General features: G+C 56.2%; 1 protein-coding gene across 2 annotated transcripts in view; it reads right to left on the bottom strand.

The window, feature by feature from the left end:
• MYH9 (myosin heavy chain 9) overlaps window positions 1-24,110 on the bottom strand; it is a 58,993-nt gene that overhangs the window by 12,829 nt on the left and 22,054 nt on the right. For both annotated transcript variants that reach the window (XM_065886586.1, XM_065886587.1), the window contains exons 5-24: window positions 22,904-22,996; window positions 22,348-22,411; window positions 21,687-21,785; window positions 21,127-21,270; window positions 20,278-20,373; window positions 19,374-19,492; window positions 17,432-17,584; window positions 16,207-16,380; window positions 15,344-15,517; window positions 12,686-12,800; window positions 10,005-10,198; window positions 9,534-9,655; window positions 8,688-8,757; window positions 6,698-6,858; window positions 5,743-5,851; window positions 4,640-4,771; window positions 4,038-4,244; window positions 3,372-3,509; window positions 2,601-2,724; window positions 477-648 (exon numbers count right to left, since the gene is read on the bottom strand). In XM_065886586.1, the coding sequence (XP_065742658.1) occupies window positions 477-648; window positions 2,601-2,724; window positions 3,372-3,509; window positions 4,038-4,244; window positions 4,640-4,771; window positions 5,743-5,851; window positions 6,698-6,858; window positions 8,688-8,757; window positions 9,534-9,655; window positions 10,005-10,198; window positions 12,686-12,800; window positions 15,344-15,517; window positions 16,207-16,380; window positions 17,432-17,584; window positions 19,374-19,492; window positions 20,278-20,373; window positions 21,127-21,270; window positions 21,687-21,785; window positions 22,348-22,411; window positions 22,904-22,996 (2,660 nt within the window). The remainder of the gene's footprint in view (window positions 1-476; window positions 649-2,600; window positions 2,725-3,371; window positions 3,510-4,037; window positions 4,245-4,639; window positions 4,772-5,742; window positions 5,852-6,697; window positions 6,859-8,687; window positions 8,758-9,533; window positions 9,656-10,004; window positions 10,199-12,685; window positions 12,801-15,343; window positions 15,518-16,206; window positions 16,381-17,431; window positions 17,585-19,373; window positions 19,493-20,277; window positions 20,374-21,126; window positions 21,271-21,686; window positions 21,786-22,347; window positions 22,412-22,903; window positions 22,997-24,110) is intronic.

The raw sequence follows: 24,110 nt of genomic DNA, 5'->3' as shown, positions 1-24,110 counted from the left end.
GATTACAGCAACTAAGGAGAAATACAAATGTGCTCCGACTTTGGGTGACAAGGATGCGTCAGTGCACGTTCATGAATCGTAACAAACGTATCACTCTTGCGGGGGGGTTGCTAACGAGGGAGGCTGTTCACATGGGGACTTGGGAATTCGCTGTAACTTCTGCTCAATTTTGTTATGAAGCTAAATATGCCTGGGGAAAAAAAATCTTTTTTAAAAGCATGCCTGTAGCCACGAAATTTTAAAAAGGAAAGGAAAGAATTGCTCTGATTGGATGACTAGGGTTGTGGATGAATTTTGGGGGGATTACAAATGACAGAGAAGCCTTAGACTGCACTTTTAGTGAACAGAAAATGTTTTGTCATTAATTGGCTTCCAAGACAACAGCGGAGTACGTGCCCGCAGTTCACTGATGCACCGAGAGCCACAGCGGGGAGCACACTGAGAGCGCGGGCACTGGCTGATGCTCTGGCCCTCACCTGGCCAGGGCAGCCTGAAGCTCCTCCTCTTTCTTGGCCAGCTGCATCTTGAGCTCAGCAATCTGAGCCTGCAGCTCGGCGATCTGGTCACTGAGGTCCGTGGAGTCTCCCTCTAGCTTCCGGCGGGTCTTCTCCAGCTCCTGACGCTGCTTCTCCTCTCTTCGCAGGCGCTCTGAGAAGGAAGAACGGAGAGATGCGAACAGACCCCTCAGTGGCTACAGATCTGTCTTTGTCTTCAAATCTTACATAAGATGCCAAATATTTGTTACAGAACGTCAGTGCTGTTTAAATGATCATGATTCACACTCATACCCAACTCCTGGATGAAGGGAAAGAACGTCACCATAAGCTTCCAAGTCCTTGTCTCTCCAACCCCACCCAGTGACCCTTCCCACCAAGGGAACTATTCCCCCAAAGTTCATGTTTACAGTTCCCTCGTTTCCCTTTGAGGCTCCACCATGTCTGCCTCCCTAAAAATTGTAACATTTAGTCTTGCACGAATCTGAACGTACAGTCGGGATCTGTCCTATATGAATTCTATGGAGACGGTACAGCGGGACCAGAGTCCAATGGGCTTTACAACTCCTGTTATGACGTCACCTAGGTGATGTCCTTACCTTTCTGTGCCTCATCTGAGTAGTAAGGCTATAAGACAAGCTACTTCCTTAGGCTGCTGGGAGGCTCAAACGTGTTGGTATCTGAAAGCACCTGGAACCGTGCCTGCCCATAGAGTGTGCGCAGTAAGGGCTGGTGACTCTTCTTCCTCATCTTACTTTTGTCGCTCAACATTAAAATCTTGAGATTTAGCGACTTAAGTGTCACTGTAATGGATCCATTCGGACTTCTGTCTGTGTATCCCACCACGTGAACACACCACAACTTATCTGTCTATCCTACAGCTGATGGGCACTTGTAGGATAGATGGGCACAGCCTACAGCTGTGTGCCCTCCTGAGCCACGATGCCGTGAGCATTCTTGCCCATGACTCCCAACGCACGTGGACGAGAGGGATGGGCTGCAGGCAAAGCTTCAACCTCACTAGGCACTGGCAGACTGTTCTCCGAAACTGTCTACCAATTTACACTCCCACTGGCAGTGTGTGTGCGTTCTGACTGTTCTACATCTTTGGCAACACTTGTTAGTGTCAAACTTTCACGTCTGCCAATCCAGCCGGCCTGCTGCTCCAAGACCTCCTGGATGATGGAGTCTTTCAGGCTATTCCCAGGTGAAGAGATCTCTGTGTCAGGACGCCTCTTCCCCTTGATGGTCTGAACACCTTAACCCAGGAGGGGCCAAGAAACCAAGCTGGGAAAATTCTCCTAGCGACCAGCCCAGATGGTTTCAGCCCTACGTCCACTGGGCACTGACAACTGCCCTGTGCACCGGGCTTCCCCACGTCTCCCCAGAGGGAGCAGTGGTTTCTGGCTGGAGCTCAGAGCTCCCCCGGTGGTCTGGGCTCCCCTTGCCCCCTGTACCGCTCCTCTCAAGGGGCAGGGGGACGAGGGGTCCCCAGACAGCACAGACCTGGGCTTGTGCCATCCTCCTAGCCACCACGGATCCCAGGGCACAGGGAGACAGAGGCATGATTTGTCTCCCTGCCCCACGTGAAGCAACGGCCTCTCGCGATACCTGCCCGGCATCTTAAAACACACACAGCACGTCCATGCGCATTACTTAGTTCATTCCTCACACTCACCCTTTCGCTGTGTCCCCTTAGAGGTAAGAGAAACTCAAGCTCACGGAGATTAATAGGTACAAGATGACACAGGAAGTTAGTGGCAGAGTCGCAGTCAAACCTAGAAGCTCCTAGGAAGTCTCAGAAGCTTGTGAAACGCATGGGGCGCGACACGAGAGAAACGCCGGAGCTCAATTCTCGACACTCGTCACTTGGGGGAGCGTCCTCCCAACTAGTGCCTGGAGGTCCAGACTCCACAGGGAGCGGGCGCTGACCCCCATGTCTCGAGGGCAGCAGCCGGATACCACTGACCCCAGCCTCGCCTGCACAGGGCGAGCAGGAGACCCGGCCGGCACTGCAGCTCCCGGCAGCGAGGCCCAGGCTGGGCCCCCGAGCAGGGGACACTCCAGCGATCCCGAGTCCGACCGTTGCTGCCGCCACCCCCTTACCCTCCAGGTCGGTGATCATCGCCTCGTGCTTGTTCTTGAGCTTGGCCAGGCTCTTAGATTTCTCCTCCTCTTCCGTGAGGTTGGTGGTGAACTCGGCTATTCTGTCTTCCAGCAGCTTCTTCTCCTGGAGGGCGAGGGTGGGTCAGAGCTTAAAGTCAGCTGAGCGCAGAACACATCAGCTCTCCTCGAGTCACGGCTCACCCAGACATTGAGGACTGAATGGCGGGGCAGGGCCTTAAACACCTGGTCAAGTTCATTAAGATTTCCTAGATCAAAGGAGTCATTTTGAAAGGTCACTAGCTCCCCTGCAATAGCTGGGCCTGCGTCACCCCTTTCTGCTCAGGTGAGAAGAGCCGCCAGGTGACAGTGAGCGTCAGCGAGGGAACTCAGGGCAGGCGGGATGGCGCCACCTTCTGCATGCCTTCGACCTCCCCCTTCCTCACCCCCCGAAGCGCCCCTGCCCTTCTCACTTTCTGCTCTGTGTGGCCACCAATGGAGCCCTAATCCCACAGTGGCGGCCACACAGCCAGCGTAACTCCCCACATCACAGGGTCCCGGGCAGCCGTCCTGCCCTGTCAACCTGGCCACCCCCATCCTCTGGAGATGGAGGTCAGCATCCTGACCTTGTGTCCCTCCTTCTCCTCTAACTCGATTCCCAGCTGTTATCTGTCGCCAGGCAGACGCTGACAGGGACCCAGCCGCAGCCCCGAGCCTGGAGCCGCTGCCCCAGCCGCTCGCCCCTGTGCCCCAGCTGCCGGGCTGCCGCCCCACCTTGGCCAGCTTGCAGTTCTGGTCCTCCAGGATGATCTGGCCCTCCTCCAGCTTCTTCAGCTTGGCCTCAGTGGTCACCTTCTCAAGCTGAAGCTTCTGCCGGGCGCTCTCCTCTTCCTCCAGCTGTTCCTCCAGTTCCTAACGGGAAGCCAGGGCGATACCTGAGCAACTTGGATGCGGCCCGGCCCCCACGTGTGCGGTCATGTATTTAAAACCGGGGTGCGGGGACAAGAACCCCAGTCCAATCGCGGGGTCACGTGTTCCGAGGGGCCTCGTCCAGCAAGCATCCGCCCTCCGCTCCTCAGACCAGCCAGAGCCAGGACGGAGGAGGGGAATTAAATTGGCTTCGAGGCTCAGTGGGGCAGCGCTAACAGGCACCTGACACGTCAGAAATAACCACCCAGGGAATTCCCAGGTGCTCCAGTGGTTCAGACTCCGAGCTCTCACTGCCGATGGGCCCGGGTTCAATCCCCGGTCAGGGAACTAAGATCCCACAAGCCGCGCGGCACGGCCGTAAAAAAAAAAAAAGCCCCAGAGAGAACACGTCTCCAAGGCTGCCCCCGGGACAAAGGCTGTCCTCCCATGGCACTCGTGGCACCCCTGCTCCCCACGCAGCCCACCCCCCGCCCCATGCCTGGGGTCCGGCCCTGCCCCTCCTCCGGGCACCTGGATGTTCTGCTGCATCTTCCTCTTCTCAGCCTGCAGGTGCTGGCAGCGGTCTTCCTCCTCCTCCACCCTGGCCTCCAGGTCATGGCAGATCTCTTCCAGCTCCTGCTTCTTGGCGGTCAGGCGGGCCCGGAGCTCCTCGGCCTCGGCACACAGTTCCGTTTCTGCCTGGAGCTGCTCCTGCAGCTGCAACTTCTCAGCCATGAGCTGCGAGAACACGTGGGAAATGTGAGCTCTTACGGCCGCCTCGGGCCACTTGTACCCACGGGAGAACTGGTCTCCAGTGCAGGCTCCTGCAGGGAGAACCCTGCTGATGAGAGCAGCTCCCATCTCAGGACGCTGAAGCTGCCCCGCACGTTTAAACATCACGTCCACCGTCCCTCACCACCGCTCCGTGAGCTGTACGTCAAGATCCCGAGGAAACAGGCTCAGAGAGGGGCTGGGCCTTGAACCCAGCACTCATGAGCTTCCCGTCCCATGGGGTAGCCTTCCTACATCACGAAACCCCGAACAGGGTCTGCAGAGAAATTAACCAGGCATGCCTCGCCTACTGGTTGCCAGCAGGTGGCAGCACTGCCTGGGCAGAGCCTGCAGACACCCACCTGGGACTGGAGGGTCTCCATCTCTGAGAGCCTGCTCTCAGCGGCCAGCTGCTTCTCCCGCACCTTCACCAGCTCCTCCTCCTTGGCCATCATCTCTTCCTCCTGCCGGCTCACCTGCAGCAGCGGCTTGACCTAGGAGAGGAGATTGAGGAGGAAACGTGCTCAGGGGAAGATGCCTGTCCAGGCTGGGAGCCGTGGCGCTTTCCCCTCACCTGTGGAAGCGCAAGCTCATGAGAGGGAGGGGCAGGTAGGACGCAGGGCAGAGGAGGTGCAAATGGGTACAATCTTTCTGGAAATCAATTTGGTACTGCGTGCCATAGGCCTCTGACCCACTAACTACGTTTCGGGGAAACCACCCCTATGTGTGCATGAAGATGTTCAGGACAGCGTTGTTTATAACAGTGAAAATTTCAGAGAGAGAGATAAACATCCACTGCTGGAGAAATAGGTAAATTATGGAACATCTCTAGGGAACAGTATGCTGACTTTTAAAAAATGATGCTCATGAAGGAATTTTAGATGCAAAATGCAAAGTACATGACTGTTTATACAAGTCAAAGCTCAGCTACGTAAGAACGTGTGTGGTTTACACAGCAGAGATTTACCAGGAGTGAAAAAAAAATATTTTAAAGCAGACTAGACATGGAAACATCTATTCAATATCGACGTTGGCACAAGGATGAAGGGATTATAGGTGAATTTTTATTTGCTTGTTTACCCTTGTGGTTAGTCTAACTTTTCGCAATTACCATAGATTACTTATCATAAACAAAAGCAGCCTAAACAACTTTACTAATTAACGAATTTTTTGTAAAGGCTAGGGAGGACCCATCCAGCGGGTGCAGATTCTGACCTGCCCGTTGGTTTCTGGGTGGGCAGCTCTGTCTCCACGTGGAGCCGTGGTGGGCGGGCTGGGGCCTGACATCCCAGGAGCCGCCCTAGCCCAGGCTGACAGCACCGTGGCCGTCCACGCCGGACACGTGCCCCGGCTCACACCCCTCTAGACCCCATGGGCAGGATCAGCCCCAGGGCCTGAGCCCTGCAGGAGGCCAGCGTGAGGCCTGCTCGTCCCCCGTGTCACGCGGAGGCCCTTCCAGACCCACCTTGGTGAAGAGCCGCCACCACTGCCAGTTGCGCAGCTTGAGGTAGGCGGCACAGTTCCTCTGCAGGACTTTCATGGCCGTCAGCTGCTGCTGCCTCTTGGCGAAGGCCCTGTGTGGCGAGGGTCACAGTCAGCCCTCCAGGTGGGGGATGGCACACCTCCCTCCCGACAGTCCTGACCTCACTTGTGGAGGCTTTTCCGGAGGGACCGACCCCTGCCGGGGGCACCACGAAACAGACGTGGCGGGAAGGAGGTCGGCTTCGGGTTGAATCCTGTGGTGACCTCACAGAGGGTGCCTGGGGCCGAGGTCACCACAGATCCGAGTCAAGTGTGAGCCCTGGTCATCAAGTCCATCTATCGACCGCAGCTCCCCACCCTGGTGCCACCCACGATCTTGTGGCTTTGGTTTAGAGGGAGAACGTCAGCAGCTGATGTCCTACACAGGTCCGTTTGTCCAAACTCCACAAATTCATGCTGCGTCCCCCAGCGCTCAGCTCTCAGGCTGGAACAGGCACCCCTGAGCACAGACACGGAGGGCTCAGGGGACAGATGTGCAGCTGCCCCACCCACCTTCCTGCAGCAAGTCAGCCCCTGACCCCCACAGGAGCTGCTCGGGACTCAAGGATGGCCTCCTCCTCTGGGAGCATGGCGTCCTCTGGGGACAGCCGGCTCTGGGTGTCATCCTTACACGAGGGACACAGGAAGGAATAGCGGTGGTAGGAGCTTTCGTGACGAGCAAATCCAAGCACAGTCACCCCTCCCACCAGCTCACTTTAAACCTCAGGCAGAAATCCAGGAAGTAGGGGGGCAGGGAAGGCCACGGGGGCCTCCCCGGGCGACACCTGACTGGCATTAGGGCGCCCAGGCCACCGCTTCCTCAGTGTCCTCCGCTACGGGAGAGCTGGGAGGGCCCGAGCGCGGGGCAGGCTGGGTGGGGTGGGTGTCCCAGGACTCACTTTCTGGCCAGGTAGCCCCTGCAGCAGGCCTGGAAGCCGATGATGACATCTGTGATCTTCAGGTCCCGTTCCTCCTCCAGGTGAGCCAGCACGCCAGCCCGGAAGAAGACCTTGCTCTGGCCGATGCGGTAGAGGTTGCTGTCGAGCTCCAGGGCTTTGATCTAGACGGAGGAGAGTTGGCCACTTACCCCTTGCCACCCCTGCGGAGCCCTGGAGCAAGGCCAAGGACGGGGGAGGGGCCTGGAGCCTGGGTCAGGCCTGCTCTGTGGGCAGCCTTCTCCTGGTGCAGGGAAAGCGCGGCTGGGGGCACGCTGGGGAGCAGGCAGGTGGGGGCCGGCATGGGGCAGGTAACGAGTCAGAGTTGCAGAGAAGCACAGAATCTCAGCCCTGAAGGGACCCTGGAGGTCTCCTCTTCCTTCTCTGTGCCGCCCCGCACACTGCAGTCACGCTCTACAAATACCCAGTCAGGTCTCCCTCCAAGCAGAGGTGGCCAAGCATCATTGTTTTGTCCAAGCCCAGCAGAGACTCCAGCTCAGGCCAGGATCAAATACTAACTAGATGACCCTAGGCCTTAACCTCCGTGAGCCCATATTTCCTCAGCTGTAAAATGGGAATGACGGTTTCTTTAATTAAAAGAAAAGTTAACAAACAAAGCAAATAATAGCACCTCCTTTCTAGGAGAGCCGTGGGAGTCAAACAAGAGAACGCACAGAAAGCACCAAGCACGGAGTCAAGCGTGTGACCAGTGCCGAATGGGCTTCAGCCGTCATTACCAGTACCGGGCTGTTTTGGTACAGGAACCAGGCTCTTTTACTAAGCCCACTGGCAAGGGTCTGTCTGTCCAACTGTCTGCCTGGGAGAGAAGAGATTTAGAACAAGCTCCAAGAGGCAGAGCCTTGAATAGGGTAAGTGGGATCTGGGGGCCTTGGTGTCCACGAACGACCCGGCAGAGGCCCTGTGAAAAGGGAAGCCCAGGGCAGGTGGAGCCACTGAGGGCATCCCCCGGCCACGCGCCCCACCTCCCTCCCGGCATGAAGAGCCCAAGCTGCCCATCTTCCCTGCAGGGCTGGACGGAGGGGACCTGCTTATGCCAGAGGTGGGGACACCCGTCACTGGCCAGCAGCTAACTCAGTCTCCGGAGAAACAGCGGCCCAGACACGAGCTGGAGGCACACCCTTCTCCCTTCACGCCTCCTCTCTGCCAGGAGACAAGCGTCGGAGAGCAGGGAGCTGTGTCTTCTCCCTCCTTTTCTAGCCCCCATCTCCCTGTCCCTTGATGTGCTGCTTTGCACAGAGCAGGTGTTGAATTTGTCTTCCCTTTTCTCTTTCCTCCCCCACCCCCAAGCCCGGCCTATCCTCTGCTGACTCTTTGGAAAGAACGCGAAGTAAAGCAAGCAGGAGGTGGTGGCTACTGACCCTGGACACGTCAGGCCCAGCGGGACGCCTGCCTGCAGAGCAAAAAAGCGACTGAGTGGGTACAGCCTCAGCGCGGCCACTGGGTCACCACAGGGCCTTCATTCGCTATGCAGAATCCAGTGCCCACTGCCCGTCAGGCACTGGTTCAGAGCTGGGGGAAAGAGAGGAAAGGTCCAGAAACTCAGACACCGGCAGCTTTGGGCTGGTCGTGGCGCCCTGGTGGCAAGCTGCCCCGCCGACCACACTGCATGTGAAGATCGGAGGAGACGTGCGCAAGAAAGAACCAGAACGTGCCCCAAAGGAAGAGGCCGTCTCACACCACAGCCTTGCCACGCCGCGGCTCTGGCCTCCTCCCTCCCACCTGGCCCCCACACGCTGTCCTGACCCCACCAAGGGCTAAGGGGGCTGCCGCTCAGGGCACCTGGCAGAGTCAGAACTGGCTTGTTGGAGGAACAAGAGAGCACGGTGCCAATGGATCCAAAGGACCCCGTCCAATCACAGGGGCGCTGGCCACATGGATGCCCAGCAGCCACAGGTCACCCAACACAGGAGGCGGGGACAGCAGCTCAACTCACCATGAGCACGCATGCCTGCTTCCCATCCATGAAGCCCTTAGGAATGGAATTTGGTGTCAGGATCTCGTATCTGAGGAGGAAAAGGACAGCCAGGTCAGGTTAGCCCTCGCTTGGATTCCATGTGGCCTGGAATATACGTGAGAGATTAGGGTCGTCCCTGTGGTGTAGCAGATGTAGAATCCTTTCCACAGAGTCTCCTAAGGAAAGGGGACGTTCGGTGAACCCCGCCCTGCTCTTTCCTTAGGCTAAATGGCACGAGGAAGGCCTGGTGCTTTCCAGAAAGCGAATGGAAACTCACGTCGGGCTGTTTCATTCACTCAAGGGTGAGTTTTGCAGTGGGCTTACTAACTGCTAATCACCCGGCATCCGCGTCTGTAACCCCAGAAGGCCATGCCCACCTCTTCACTGAGATGCTGCAGGGAACCACCAATCAACGGGGTGGTCCAAGAAATTAAACTCAGGGCTGCATCAAGACAGCAACTGGCACTAAACACAGTCATTAACCAAAGAAGCTAGTGTCGCTACTGGCCCCTCTGCACACACAGCAGGCCTCCAGTTCCATCAAGTTCCTTTAAGACCCAAGGCTCCGGCTGATCCTCCTTTAATTTCTTTTCAGAGCTCCTCTAACTGTAGCAAACAGCGCCAGGCTCCCAAAGTGACTAGGAGTGAAAGCCAATGAGATAACTTTTGTTTCAGAAACAAAACAGAGAAATCCCTCCTCCCGTAGACGGTGGCACAGAGAACCGTGTGAGGAGCCGGCCGGAACTCAACTCAATGTGGACGAGGAAACGGTTCCCCTACCGGAGGCCCCCTGCTGGGATGCAGCCGGCCCTGGGCCCTGCTCACCTCTGCCGGAACTCCTGGAAGACCACGCGGTTGGGGAAGCCCTGGCGGCAGATTCGGATGCCCTCGAGAACCCCGTTGCAGCGCAGCTGGTCCAGCACCAGATGGGGGTCCAGCTTGCCAGCCTAGGGAGGAAAATACACGCACCTGCTCTTACTTCTGCGCCCAGGAACTGATGGAGAGAGGGGCAGCGCCCTCTGCATGAAACAGGGCAAAAGCCCCCAAGGGAGTTGGGAGTCGCTGCCGCCCACAGGTTTTGACAGCCCAGTTAATTACGTGATCCAGGTCCGGGAGAGGCAGAAACACAGGCTACGAAGGCAGCTTAGCCCCTAAGGGTGCCTGAGCCACCCCGCCGGGGATCTTAACCGAGGCCACTGTGTGCGGCGGGGGACAGAGCTTCTGCACAGGGAGACAGACAAGGGTGGAGTGGCCCGCATGTGTGCCCGCCCGCACCACGTCCCCGAGGGGCCGCACCTTTTTCTCGTGGTTGGGGATGATGCAGCGGACGAAGTTGGGGTTGGTGTTCCTCAGCGTGGCCATGAGCTTGACCAGCTGCTCCTTGTACAGCTGTCCCACCGTGCGAAACATGCCCTTGCGTGTCTTGAAGGCCCCTGGCAGCGCCGTCTCCGACATGCCGGCCACCTGGTCCAGGCCGATGATGCGGTCCACTGCAGAGAGCACGCAGAAGCACTTGAGTACCCAGCGGGCCGGGTGAGGGCGGAGGGGTGGGAAAGACAGACAGACAATCTGGACAGAAAGAGAGGAGACTACGGAACAGCCGACTGTTTCTACTTGGAGTCTACACAGCAGGCTCAAGTCATCTCCAAATGTTGAGCGAAGGTGGCCTTGTGAGCGAGGAGCAGAAAGCAGGAAGCGCTCTTTGGAAAGGGTGCAGAGCCACTGAGGGGAGCAGCGTACCTGTGAAGGCTAACTCCACATCCACGGCGCTTATCTCAGCCACCCTGGAAAGCTCCTAACCCAGAGACACGACAGCGCTAACACTGGGAGATTAGGACTGACGTTTATACACTACCATGTGTAAAATAGACAGCTAGTGGGAACCTGCTATGAAGCACAGGAAGTTCAGCTCAGTGCCCTGTGATGACCTAGATGGGGGATGTGTGTGTGTGTGTTGAGGGGGGAGGATGGGGGTGGGAGGGAGGACATATAGGTGTACATATGGCTAATTCACTTCATTGTACAGCAGAAACTAACATTGTAAAGCAATTGTACTCCAAAAAAAACCACAATCCCCTTTCACACTAGCTGCGATTCAGATAAGTTGATAGGAGCTGTGTAGCCTTTTGGTGAGTGTCGTGATGGCTGGTAAATAACAACCCTTTGCTATGAGAATAACTGGAAAAAAAAACCAGACCTAATAACGCATTTTGGAGTGGCGAGCCAAGCTCGTCCACTTGCCTGGCTCTGAGGAGGTGTTCAACTTGACTTACAGGAATCCTGTAGTCCTCGGATCCCAGATGAAATGAAAAACTCAGCACCCTGAATTCACGTTGACCTTTACCCGAGAGCACTGGGCTAGGAGTGAGAAGGCAGGAGCTCTAAAGCTACTCTGCTGTCGCCTGCAGCACTCTGGACGAGTCCCTCTCTGTCTGCAGCGGCCCCACGCGGGGCTCTCTACATCTGGGACCTAGCGCAGCAGGAATGGTGTCGGAGCAGAGAGTTCCAGACAACCACTTCTGCCAGTGACGACCCCTTCTCCCTCTCGTCTCCCTTGGTCTCCAAGCTCAGGGGTCTTTATCATCTAAGCCCACCCTCCAGGAAAGAAGCCCTCATCACCGTGGCTCCCACCCAGAACAATGAAATGAACTGCTTCCTCCCAGGCTTTTAAAACAAAACAACGAACAAACCCAACCTAAGTGGCCGGCGATTTGAGGCCAGCCTTACGCAAGAGCCAATGTTAAATTTGAAAGCTTCCGCTGCTGGCTGCAAAAGTTAAGAATTCTGTGACAAAGTCGGTTTCCTATTCCTCTGTGGCCAGATCTCTTATTTTTTTGAAGGCAACACAATGGACTGTTGCTCAAGAGGGAAGCCGGGAGTGAGGATGGACCCGATGAACCCCCTCAATTAAAACGGGAGGCATCTGGACCTCATGCAGCCACCGCAGGGCCCCTCTGGCCACCAAAGGTGTCCTGGGAGTGGGTGGCTTGTGACGGCCACTCAGGTTGCCCAGTGTGAGGTCAAATAAGCCCCGTAACAACTCGCCGTTTCATGTAAGTGTGCCCTGCCCCCGGAAGGCCTGGCCCGGGAGGAGCAGGTGACTGCTGCGTGCACACACGCACAGACACACGAACGTGTAACAGCAGTGCGCGCAGCACCTCGTGCTGAGACATGGCAGCCATCCAATCAATGAGACGCCGCCTTCACAGGCGGGAGTTCTGAAGGGGATATAGATTGTAAAATGATTTCTTTTCCTTTTAAGATCGAACAAGAAGTGTCAATACCAAAACACGGCCCTGATGTGCCTGGTTTTCCACTGGAGGCCTGGAGGCGATGGGGAGGGGGAAGGGGCCTCCCCACAAGCCCGGGGCCGAGACCAGGGAAGGGGCACAGTCAGGCAGCAGCAGCCATGGCAGAGAAAGCTGAGCAGAAGCGCTCATCACGCAGCCCTGGATGCACCACACACGGACGGACGCCGCACCGGGCAGCCAGTCACCTGGTTCTAGGAGGAGGAGAGTAGGAAAGCGCTGATAGAAATGGGCTCTCTGGGTGCTCTGCATCTCTGCAACAGAGAGGTTAAAGCAAAACCCAGGCAGAAGGGAGGAGAGACCAGCAGAGACAAGGAAAAGAACGACTTCCGGAGCTACCAGCTACCGGGGAGAGGCAGGGAGGCAGTAAGGAATGGGACGGGAACCTGGGCGCCGGGCCATCACACGACCCCCCCCCGCGCTAGAAAGGGCTCGTCTGTGGCCACGGAGCCTAGGGAAGCCTCTGCCCAAGAGCAAGTGGCTGAGCAGCATGTTCAAGGATGCTCGGGGCTCAAGGACAGGGTGACCGTAAGTGTCGGAGGAGCCCAGGCTCCCGGGTGCTAAGCGGCCACAAACCCACCGGTCCACGTCCTGGGCTTGGCCCGCTGCCGTGGAGGGAAGAGGCCCAGCCGGGGGCACCGGGAGGCGGGGTGAGGGCCAAGGGCGTACCGTCCTTCCACAGCTCCGAGACGAACTTGTCGGAGGACTGGTGCAGCAGCGTGGCGATGTTGTCGTTCAGCGGGTCCATGTTCTTCATCAGCCACTCGTCAGCTTTGTAATCCACCTGCAAGACGGGACCCCAGGTCACGGGCTGCTTGGGGGACATCGGCGCGCGCAGCCTCTCCGATGACCAGCCGACCCCACAGGCGGAAACATTGAAAACTGTGAACCCTCGGCCCGGCATTTGCATCCCCAAGAAGGAAATGATGAGTGGCCAGGGCGGAGGCCTCCATGAGATGTTCTCTGCGGAATCACGCAGAAAGCAAAAAATTTAAGCCACGCGAACCCCAAGCAAACGGTTATAGTTACACCACGGAATATTCTGTTTTTAATTTTTTTAAGGTAACATGAACATAAAGAAAAAATCCTGAAAGGACGTTATGTGGTAATATTTCTTTTTAGTAACAGGCAAGTAAGTTTTACTTTTTCTTTGTCATTTCCGGATACCCAGGTTTTCCTGGATATGCGTTATTCTTATCTTTTTTTCTGTTTTAATTAATTAATTTTATTTTTGGCTGAGTTGGGTCTTTGCTGTTGTGCGCGGGCTTTCTCTAGTTGCGGCGCACCAGCTTCTCATTGCAGTGGCTTCTCTTTTTGCGGAGCACGAGCTCTAGGCACGCGGGCTTCAGTAGATGCAGCACGTGGGCTCAGTAGTTGTGGCTCCCGGGCTCAGTAGTTGTGGCACACGGGCTTAGCTGCTCCACAGCATGTGGGATATTCCCAGACCAGGGCTCGAACCCGCGTTCCCTGCATCGGCAGGCGGATTCTTTTTTTTTTTTTTTTTTTTTTTTCCGTACGCGGGCCTCTCACTGTTGTGGCCCCTCCCGTTGCGGAGCACAGGCTCCGGATGCGCAGGCTCAGCGGCCATGGCTCACGGGTACAGCCGCTCCACGGCATGTGGGATCTTCCCGGACCGGGGCACGAACCCGTGTCTCCCGCATCGGCAGGCGGACTCTCAGTCACTGCGCCACCAGAGAAGCCTGGCAGGCGGATTCTTAACCACTGTGCCACCAGGGAAGCCCCCTATTCTTATCTTTTTTGAAATATGTCCTTAATAACAAGAGTAGTACAACATTATATATTCTAACGATACAAACAGTGCGGGAAGCTGCTGCAACCCCCGTCCTAAACCACACAGCAGTAACCGCCGCTCTCAGCCTGTGGTCCCCTCCTGGCCCCTTTCGACAGGTTTCCGCACACGCACTGCTATTGACGACAAGGTACAGGATGGTGGCTTCTTTCTCCCTAGGGGCAGAGTTACCTCCCGGGAGACGGCAGACCCTGGAGCTGAGTGTCCGGCCATCTGTCCCCCTGGGCACAGGCAGCATCCTTGTCCTTTTAGCTGCTGTGGTGCAGCCCAGGTGAGGATGCACACGGTCAGTCTCACCGTTCAGGCCCCTCGTGGGCTTTTGGGTGCACCCAGTTTCCGCATCACAGACAACAGTGCAACAAAAGCCCTCCTACATTTCTAACAGGGGTGGAAGTGGAAATGGGGCTTTGGGCGCCATTACCTTAGGTAACGAGAAAACAGAGGTTTTTTAAACAGGGAGTTTGTGGGAATTCCCTGGCGGTCCAGTGGTTAGGACTCGGCACTTTCGCTGCTGTGGGCCCGGGTTCGATCCCTGGTTGGAGAATTAAGATCCCGCAAGCCGCACGGCACAGCCCCCCAAAATAAATAAATAAATCTCATCACACACCCGAATGTAACCAATAGTTAGATACTCCATGCAAGCAACACAATTTGCTGAGAAAACCCAGCTTTAGTCTAAGCACAGACCTCTGCAGACTCAGGACATCTCTGTTCAGTTAGGTTCAAGCCCCAGGAACAAGCCAGCTGGAGGATGTGTTCCAGCTGGTGTGAAGGCAGCTCTGCCACTTACTGGCCGGTGGCCTTGGCAATAACAAAGCCATCATCTATGGGTGTGTCTCACCCAGAGGACTGTGCCACCCCCATGTGGCAGATGTTCTGGGATGTCTGGAGACATTTCTGGTTTGGCAAGTAGGGAGGGCGCTGCTGACCTCTGGTGGGGAGAAGCCAGAGATGCTGCTAAACATCCTACAACACACAGGACGGGCCCCGACCACAAAGACTGACCCGGCCCCCGAGTGGGCAGTGTGGAGGCTGAGAGGCCCTGCCCCAGAGCACTGACCGCCGACTCTGGGCTCACAAGCTCCTTTAATCCATGTTACCCAGTTCAGTGGTGGTCATCCCCACTTTCCATGTGAATCAACCAAGGCTCAGAGAAGTGAGGTAACCAGCCCAAAGTCACACAGGGGCAGAGCTCTAATACAGACTCCACGGCCTGCGCCTTTAGCACAAATCTCATTTCCGTGCCTGGAAAATGCACCTAATGATAATACACAACAGGACACCAGCCTGAGCACCTTACAGGATTGCCGCAAGCTTCTAACAAAACGGAACATGTGATGGTGCTTGGCGAGGTGGGGGAGTCCCGTGAATGCTGAAGGCACCAGACACATTATCGGACGAGTCACGGGACAAGGATACTGCGCCCCGCCCCACACCTCGGGGCTCCCGGTCTTAGAATCGCCTCCAAGTCTCCTACGAAGGTCTGGCCGACACCTCCCCGTGCGTGTGCGCCTCACCTTGCCAGCGTAGTGGATGATGCAGAAATCAGCTTTGTCCTTCAGCTGCTTGGGCTTCTGGAACTTGGGGTGGGTGCCCTGCTCCTGCACTACCTTCTCCACGAAACTCTTGTCCGTGGCTTTGGGGAACCAGCACTCCTCATCCAGCAGGGCCAGGATGCCTGGGGGGCCTGCCTGGAGGAAGCACAGCATCGCACAGGTGAGCTCGACCTGGAAACCCACCCATTCCTGCCCTCGTAAGAAGCCAAAGCTCAGAATCTCTCCAGAAGGTAGGCAGTGCTTCCCCGCAGGGAGGAAAAAAAAACAGAAGAAGAAGAAGAAGAAGAAGAAGAAGCAGCACTGCCGAAAGCACTCAATTTAAGAGCTCTAGCTCAAAAGAAACTTCTGGGGTCTAGGCTACAGTTGCATCAGAAGGGTTCTCCAATGAGTGCACTGGAAATCCCTTGGCGGGCTTGATGGGCCAAGCAGACCCCCGGCCCACGTCCAGAGGCTGCCCCCAGCAGATGCCCCGGTCCCTGAGTCCCTCCACATCCCCTCCCCCGCCCTCCATATCCACACAGCTACATGGCGACAGGTGACACTTAAGACAAGCCTCCCGAGGAGGAGGAAGCGCCCCAGAGCCCCCAAAGCCTTCCGCACACCGAGTTTCTAAAACAAGACAGCAGACTCGGACATCGCGGGGACTGGCCGACGGGCCTGGGAGCCACACGGGTTCTCGTTCGTTAGAAAATGCAACGGATGACAAAAAAAAACTCATCGCAAAAGCAAATCGTTTCATGTCAGAATGCTGGGGAGTTCCAGCCCCAGAAGGGCAGAGGGAAGAGGGCGGGGGTGAAGCCCCGCCCCCCAGGCGTGGCTCTTACTGGCTTCTCGATGAGGTCGATGCAGGGCTGCAGGTCGAGGCCGAAGTCGATGAAGCTCCACTCGATGCCCTCGCGCTGGTACTCCTCCTGCTCCAGCACGAACATCGTGTGGTTGAAGAGCTGCTGCAGCTTCTCGTTGGTGTAATTGATGCAGAGCTGCTCGAACGAGTTCAGCTGCGGGGCGGAGACAGGGTCACAGACACGCCCACCCTCCCGCGGCACGGCCCCGCAAGGCACGGCCCGCAAGGCCCTAGGCAAGGCAGGGGACGGGTGTTGGGGAAGAACCTCCTGGGGCCCGCGGACCTCGCCAGCAGCCTGGTAAAGTCCCTCATCTCAGGATAAAGTGTTTAAACGCGTACAATAGATTCTCAAAGAAAGAAGGGATGTTGAAAGGTAATTATCAAACTACGAAGACATAGGAATACACGGTGCTCCTTCATTAAAAAGCACAAGCCATGGGCTTAATAACTTCCGGAATTTTGAAGGAGAGATGAACGTAAATGATGTTAGATCTCTTCAGTGACTGTTGTGACGTGAAAACGTCTGATTTCTAGTGGTGACACATCCAACCACTGTTAATGCAACCGAGGTCCGCACACTCCGCTCAAGCCACGATTCAAAAAACGGCATCATTTCAATGAAAAGTTAGTAAAAATAAAGAGGTGATTTTTTTTTCCCCACCCACGTTCATGGTTCCTCTGAAATGTGCCATGGACCCCAGGTTAAGAACCTCTGCTGATCTACTTTATCAGTTTTTCCTACCTGAAGTCTTTACGGGCAGGGACAATATCTTGTCACAACGCTCGTAATATTTGAGAATACATAAAACAATAAATCAACAGAAAGCCCCTGTCCATGAGGCCTCCTGGAACCCCATCCAGAAGGTATCATTCTTGCCAGCATTTCTGGTTGGCAAAGGGCATCTTTTCTTTTTTTTTTTTAAGTTTTGAGTTTTATTTTATGTATTTTTTTTATACAGCAGGTTCTTATTAGTTATCCACTTTATACATATTAGTGTATATATGTCAATCCCAATCTCCCAATTCACCCCACAGGGCATCTTGTTTAAGCTAAAAATACACCCAACCGGTGTCTTGTGTCTCCACACAAGCAAGGAGGTGGCCAGCTCGCATTTCTGTGGGGCTATGGGAGAAAGGATCCCAGTCCCAGGAGAAGGCAGCCCAGAGGCTCAGGAGGCGGGAGGGGGCAAAAGGGAGAAGCTCACATCGAAGATCTCGAAGCCGGCGATGTCCAGGATCCCGATGAATGAGGCGCCCTGCCTCTTGGTCTTGTCCAGAGCCTTGTTGATGCGCAGGACCAGCCAGCGGAACATGCGCTCGTAGGTGGCCTTGGCCAAGGCCTCAATGGCAAAGTCAGCCTGGTGGGGGGGACACCCGGGGCGGGGGGGGCAGAGAGTCAGATACAGGAAGCCTTTAAGTCCTCATTCCCTTTGCCCCAATAATGTCACCTGTGGGCCGCCCCCCCCCCCCGACCAAGAGAAACAGCCCTAAGGATGGAAAAAAAGCTTCACGCACAAATACGTTCACTGTGGTGTTATCTACAATGAAGGAAGCTGCAGTAACCTAAATATCCAACAATACAGGCAGAGCGGACTTAGGCATCTGCAAAGACCTTTTTAAAATAAATGGAGACGAACTGAAGTATCTACAGAAGAAATGACAAGATGTCCGAGATTTGCTTCAAGTTACACAGTTAGGGGTGCAGGGTGACCGGATGAACCAGGAACCAAGCTTGGCCTTGAGTCAGTGACTCCTGAAGACGCCTGTGTGATGGGCACATGGGCTCCCTGCGCTATTCTCCACTTTATTGTGCAAATGTTCAAGAAGTTCCGTAATTGAAAAACAGGGTGACAACTACGTTTAAAAAAGAAAGAAAGGGGGCTTCCCTGGTGGCGCAGTGGTTACGAATCCGCCTGCCAATGCAGGGGACACGGGTTCAAGCCCTGGTCCGGGAAGATCCTATATGCCACGGAGCAACTAAGCCCATGCGCCACAACTACTGAGCCTGTGCTCTACAGCCCGTGAGCCGCAACTACTGAAGCCCGCGCACCTAGAGCCAGTGCTCTGCAACAAGAGAAGCCACCGCAATGAGAAGCCCGCGCACGCTACGAAGAGCAGCCCCTGCTCACCGCATCTAGAGAAAGCCCGTGTGTAGCAATGAAGACCCAATGCAGCCAAAAAATAAATAAGTAAATTAAAAAAAAAAAAAAAAAAAGAGTAGTTAAAAAAAAAAAAGCAAGAAAGAAAGAAGGAAAAGGCCTTGCCGGAAGGAAAAAGCTGCCCGGTAAGCATCACTGGGTAGGACTGGGGCAATTTTTTTTGATTTTTCTGAATCTTAAGTGTTCATGTAGTATCTTCATAATGAAAAAATTAAGCTTCTTTAATTATCAGGGAAATGAACAGTTGGTCATAATCATGCCCGCTGTCTTCTGAAAACAGCTTTGGAGGGAGGGCTTTGCCCAGAATCAGCTGTCAGCCACCAGCGGGAGGCCCAGTGGACGGCACCCTTTGGAAAAAGAACTCATCAACGTGAATTCAAAGTTAATTTTGAGAGACGGGAGGAGCAGCGGCCTAAAACCACCCAGCGCCAGGGCCGTGAGAGAAACTAGAAACCACCCACAGAGGCCCTGCGGGCAGGGACTCGGGTCCTGGGCGGCGGGCACGTGCGAGCAGCACAGACCCCTGCCCGGCTCTCGCCACGTGTGGCAGGACAGCACGTGGGGGACAGACAGCCCTGAGGCCTGGGCTCCAAGAATGGCGGGTGCCGCCGCCCTGGCGCCAGGATGAGTTGTGCTACAGGAACACTCTGGGCTTGCTCCGCTTTCCCCTGGAACAGGACGCCCCTGCATCCTCGCCCGCCAGTCAGCTCAACATCAACTCCGGGGAAAAGGCACATGGCAGCCCACAGTTCCCACCAAGGGTGGCGCTTCCTAGGCAGGGGCCTTGGCCTTGTTCCTGGACCCTGGGCCCGGCTTCCTCGTGCTCTCAGTGGGGGTAACACCATCTGCTCTCCGAGGCGCTGTGAGGACCCAGTGAGGAACCCAGGTGACAGTACCGAACACCGAGGGTGCCGCAGTGCAGGCCTCACCCTGGCCACTGCAGCGGCCCTTGCCAAGGAGGCGGCCCGACCCCAGCCAGAGGGCTTACCTGCTCCTTCGTCTGGGCCTTCTGGACGTAATCCCGTCCCACCTTGATGCGAGGGGTGAGGATTCCTCTGGTGAAATCGGTCACGTTGATACCCAACAGGTGGGACACTTTTTGGGCAGCTGATGTTTTTCAAAGGGTAAGGAGGGAAGGGGTAAAAGGCTTGAATTAAACCCAAGAGAATGGGTCCCTCTGCTCACCCTGGGAAAGTTGTGGTTACTGGGTGATCGTTACCGGACAACCAGCCCGGGCCCCGGCCCTTCCCCCACGGCACACGGAACAGCCAGCTCTCCCCTCAGGCCGGCGGCACGGGTCCTACCCGGGGGGGGGCCTGGCATCCGTACCCCTGCACACCCCCGGCCACGTCCTGAGTGTGAAAGAGGGTCCTACCCACAAACAGGACTGACTCGAGGCAGCGCTGCCCCAGACACGAGGGACGGAACAGGACAATCCACACGCGCATGGGTTAAACTTTTTCAAGAGCCCCTAAGAAGCGCGTGTTAAGGCTGACAAACGAGTCACCTGCAACGACCCAAGGGACTAGCAGTGACCGAGGAGCTGGGGTGACGACACTGTTTCATGTCCTCGCGAGTTCACAGGCAAGGCAAGTGACGGCAGAAATGACTGTTTTACAGAGACAACCGGTGTGGTCTCAGAACAAATGAGGGGAAATGCTGGGCCACAGGATCATGGGTTTTCGAACTCATTCTAACGCTTACGCTGTGAAGAAGCAGCAGGGTCGTGTTCATTTGTGTTTCACAAAAAATACAGAGCGACGGGCAGCCACGAACACACACGCGACAAAAAAGACAGGAGTGTGTGGAATCTCTCCAAGACTCTTTCTCCCAGGCCAGTGCAAGCCCAGGCACCTGCCCCTCTACTTCAGGTGAGGGGCCCACGTGGTCACCTGTGTTGTCGGGCATGGATGCCTGGTCGGTGTTCCGCTCCTTCTTGAAGACGATGTTGCCGAGCTGGAGGACCCCCGAGATGACCCGCAGCAAGCCTTCAGGTGCAATCAAAGGCAGGTCAGAATCAGGCGGGGGGTGGAATAAGCCCCTGAGTGGGGTGTCTCCCCCCCAGAGGCCCTCAGGCAAGACGAGCCACGTGGGGGGCACCAGGCCTCGGCCTAAAGCATGTCTCCAGGGCCTCTGGCTGACCTCAGCTTAGATACAAGCTCTGTTAACATTCCCAACATCTCCAAGTCCGGACCAAGGATGCACCTCTACCCAGGGGCACGTGGTCTATTTTTATAAAGTTTTATTGGAACACAGCCACGCCCATCCATTCACATGCTATCTGTGGAGCAAAGGTGACTGACCCTAACGCTAGAGAATGGAAGTCCCCCAACGCAGTCCCCCAATCTTCCTAAAATAAAGCCTTCAGGCCCTCCTCACCCTCCCTCTAGAGAAACGAGAAGACACAGGCAAGATGCACAATGTGTTCACTCTGAGCTTCGCCAGCGCGGAGACCCCAGCCAAGCCCCTCCCACGCTCGCCCTGGACAAAGCAGGACTAGCCCACTTTTAGCAAATGGCAAGAACACGAGTGGTGGGCCCAGACTCTGGGCACTTAGTAGCCCGTCCTTTGTTCCCCTGTGTCCCCAGGCAATACGACTGGGAAGAAATAATCCTGAGCCGCAAATCCGAGGGACCGTCTACCACACACTCAGGGCCTTCCTCCTGGCCGTTACAGACTCCCTAAGGGCCAGCACCAGCGGGAAGTGCTCCCCAGGCTGCCCCAGGAGGACCAGCCCTCACCCATCTGCTCCTCCTCTGGGATGCCCATAATCCGCATGGCCTCCATGGTCTCCTGGAACATGTCCTTGTCCTGCTGCCCGGGGATGGTGACGTGCCCGTTGGACAGGAAGCGGTATTTGTTGTATGGCTCCAGCAGGAGATCAGCTGTGGGGGGCAGAGGGCAAGGTTTCGTGAAGGTCAGGAGGTGCTGGAACCAGACGCTCCAGTCAACACCGTGACCTCAAAGGTGTGGGAGACCGGGGAGCGCCCTGAAATACCCCAGAAACCGCGGAGTGACTGGAAAGGCCCTCTCCCCAGCGTGTGAGATGGGCACGCACGTAGACCCCTCCCCCCGCACCCACCGCCTGAGAGCACTGGGGCCCCGAGGTCCGCAGCTGCACAGGGACCTGCCAGGCTTTCCTCTGGCGGGGTCGGAAACAGAGGCCAAGCCGTCAGCTGGCCCAGGGACGGAAGTCACGCCCCTCTGGCCCACCCAAAGGCCAAGATTTCATATCCTAACTGCAGTGTGTGGCCCGACAGCAGGGGGAGCCCCCGTGTCAGGCTGTGGGCCCACCACTCACTCTTGAGATGCTCCCCAGCCCCAGACAGCAGGTAGTAGAAGATGTGGAAGGTCCGCTCTTCCTTGGCTTGGCGGATGGCACGAGATTTCTCCAGGAGGTCTTTGCAAACATTAAGGAATCGTGCTCGCTGGAGAGGAGGCAGCCAGCCCTCCACATGCCCCCAGCCCTGTCCAAAGCCACGGAACTTCACCAGCAGAAAGTGGCAAAACAAAACAAAGGCCAACTACTTTGGCTCTACCCTTCACGGGTGTAGCCTGTGCAAACAGCAGCCCTCACACTTGGGAGCCTTATCTGTTTAAAGGGCCCCCTTCTCACAAGAGAACAGAGCTCAGAACACTCTCACCAGCACAGGCTATAACACCAGGGAGAAATAAAGTAGCGTCCACCCAATTCCACTCTCTGGGACCCACACTGGATGATCTTCCATGGTTCCATCCCATTCTAAGCTGAACTTTTTCCCGCCCGTAAAGAGAAACCTGAGCTCTGAGCTGAGTTCTCAATGAGCTTAATCCTGGTCCTCTTCCAGGTGGCACAGACAAGGTGTCATAACAGGCCCGGAAAGGGGAAACTGCTGGAATCAGGAAGCAGCTTCTTCTCCATCAGGGTCACATCTCTCCCCCCCCAGACCCAGAACACTTGTTACAATTAACCACAAGGATACAAGTCTCAATGTTGGCTCCCACAATGTAGCCATTGACATCAAAGTTAATGCGAATGAACTTGCCCTAAGGAAAGACGGATGAAGAGATCAGAGGCCCCATCCTCCAGTCCCACCTCCAGTGGTACAGCCTGGAGGCAGAAAGCCAAGAGACTGAGCCTGTGTCCCCGGCCAGGGGCCCCGCACCCCAACTGCATGGGTGCTCGGGACTCAGAAGGGCCACACGGCTAAGCCTGAGCCGGGCCCAGCTCCAGCGGTGCCCAAGTGCCGCCACAGAGGGGAAGAGGGGAGGAGGGAAGAAGTTTATCTGGAGGTGTTCCTCCTGCCTGGTCTGGTCCTGCGTTCTAACTGGCTGCCGGTTACAGCAGGACAAGCAGGGCACCGGCAGGGACTCCCCACTGCCTCGCTGGCTTTGCCACCCGAGCTGAGCAAGCTCCTTATACGGGTGCATGACCCAGCCTACTGCACGCGACAGGCCGGGAAGCACCAAGTCCGACCCTTCTCCGCGTCGGGGGCGCGAGCAGCCGGTGGGAAGGCGCCCGTGAGCGCCAGCACTCACAAATCGAGAGGAGTTGTCGTTCTTGACGGTCTTGGCGTTCCCGAAGGCCTCCAAGATGGGGTTGGCCTGCAGCAGCTGTCGCTCCAGCTCGCCCTGGAAAGGAACCCAGCGGGGCAGTGAGGACCAGGCAGTGGCGTGGGCTGGCAGACCTGCCCCGCCAGGTGGAGGGGAGGTGGCAGAGCTCTGTCCACACATCTGACCTGCCAGGGACTGGGGCTTCCGCATGGGCTCTGGCCACGCCGGTCTTGGCAGTCCCCGAGTCACTCCAGAGTGACCTTCCCGCCAGGCATCTGGAAACCCTGCTTGGTTTGAACTTACTTCCCTGGGCTAACCGACCAGTGATCGAAAAGGAAAGCAGGCGGCTCACCCAGCTAGCTCTGGGGACCTGGCCCAGTGGCCTGGATCAACCCTGGAGGATGCGTTGCGAAGTAGCACGTGAGCCAAAAAGAGACATGAAGGCACCATTCCTTCCCCTGGACAGTTTCCTTCCCAGGTATGCTGGCCTCCCTCTGTCCTCCTTGCCTCTAATCCCCACCTGACAGACCACAAAAAGATTTTTTTTTCCCCATAGGACAAGGAGAGAGGGAAGCAGATCCACAGAAGACACCAGCTCGTCTCGTCCGTGTCCTAATAAACTCTGCATTCCCCTTGCTGGTCCCCTGCCCTCCACTCCCCCCGCCCTGAAACCTGCTCCCAGCAGGTCAGGCATCTGAGCGTGGGATCAACAAGGCCCACTTTGCGCTCTGAATTACTTATCAAGAACACCAATAAGCCCTACTTGGGGTCTCAGGACACCTGGTGGTTGACAAAGTGCCCCCTTATTTACGCCTTCTTAACCCTGGATCCTCTTGATACTTAGGGTAGGAAAGAGAGAACAGCCCCATTTCAGAGAAGAGAAAACAGAGGTTGAGGGAGGGGGAATGATTTGCCCAAGGCCATCCAGCCATCAACCAGCAAAGTAGGTCATCGAATTCAAGGTTTCTACCTCACACCTGTCAGTCACTGCCCTGTCTCCCCTGCATCCCTGGCCCCACCTGGGGGCTCTATCCTGTCAGGTGGGCAGGCCTTTCATCCTGCCAGCAGGCCAGGTAATAACTAACACTGCCTGAGGAAAATAAGGCTCTTGTTCACCTTAATACCCAGGCACCCTCTAGGGAGAGAGGATATCACGCAAGGGCCAGGTGGGGTTTTGTATTTATCAGCAGGG

Source organism: Phocoena phocoena, chromosome 11 (genome assembly GCF_963924675.1).
Source record: "Phocoena phocoena chromosome 11, mPhoPho1.1, whole genome shotgun sequence".
NCBI lineage: Eukaryota > Metazoa > Chordata > Mammalia > Artiodactyla > Phocoenidae > Phocoena > Phocoena phocoena.
This window is presented reverse-complemented; position numbering and strand designations above follow the sequence as displayed.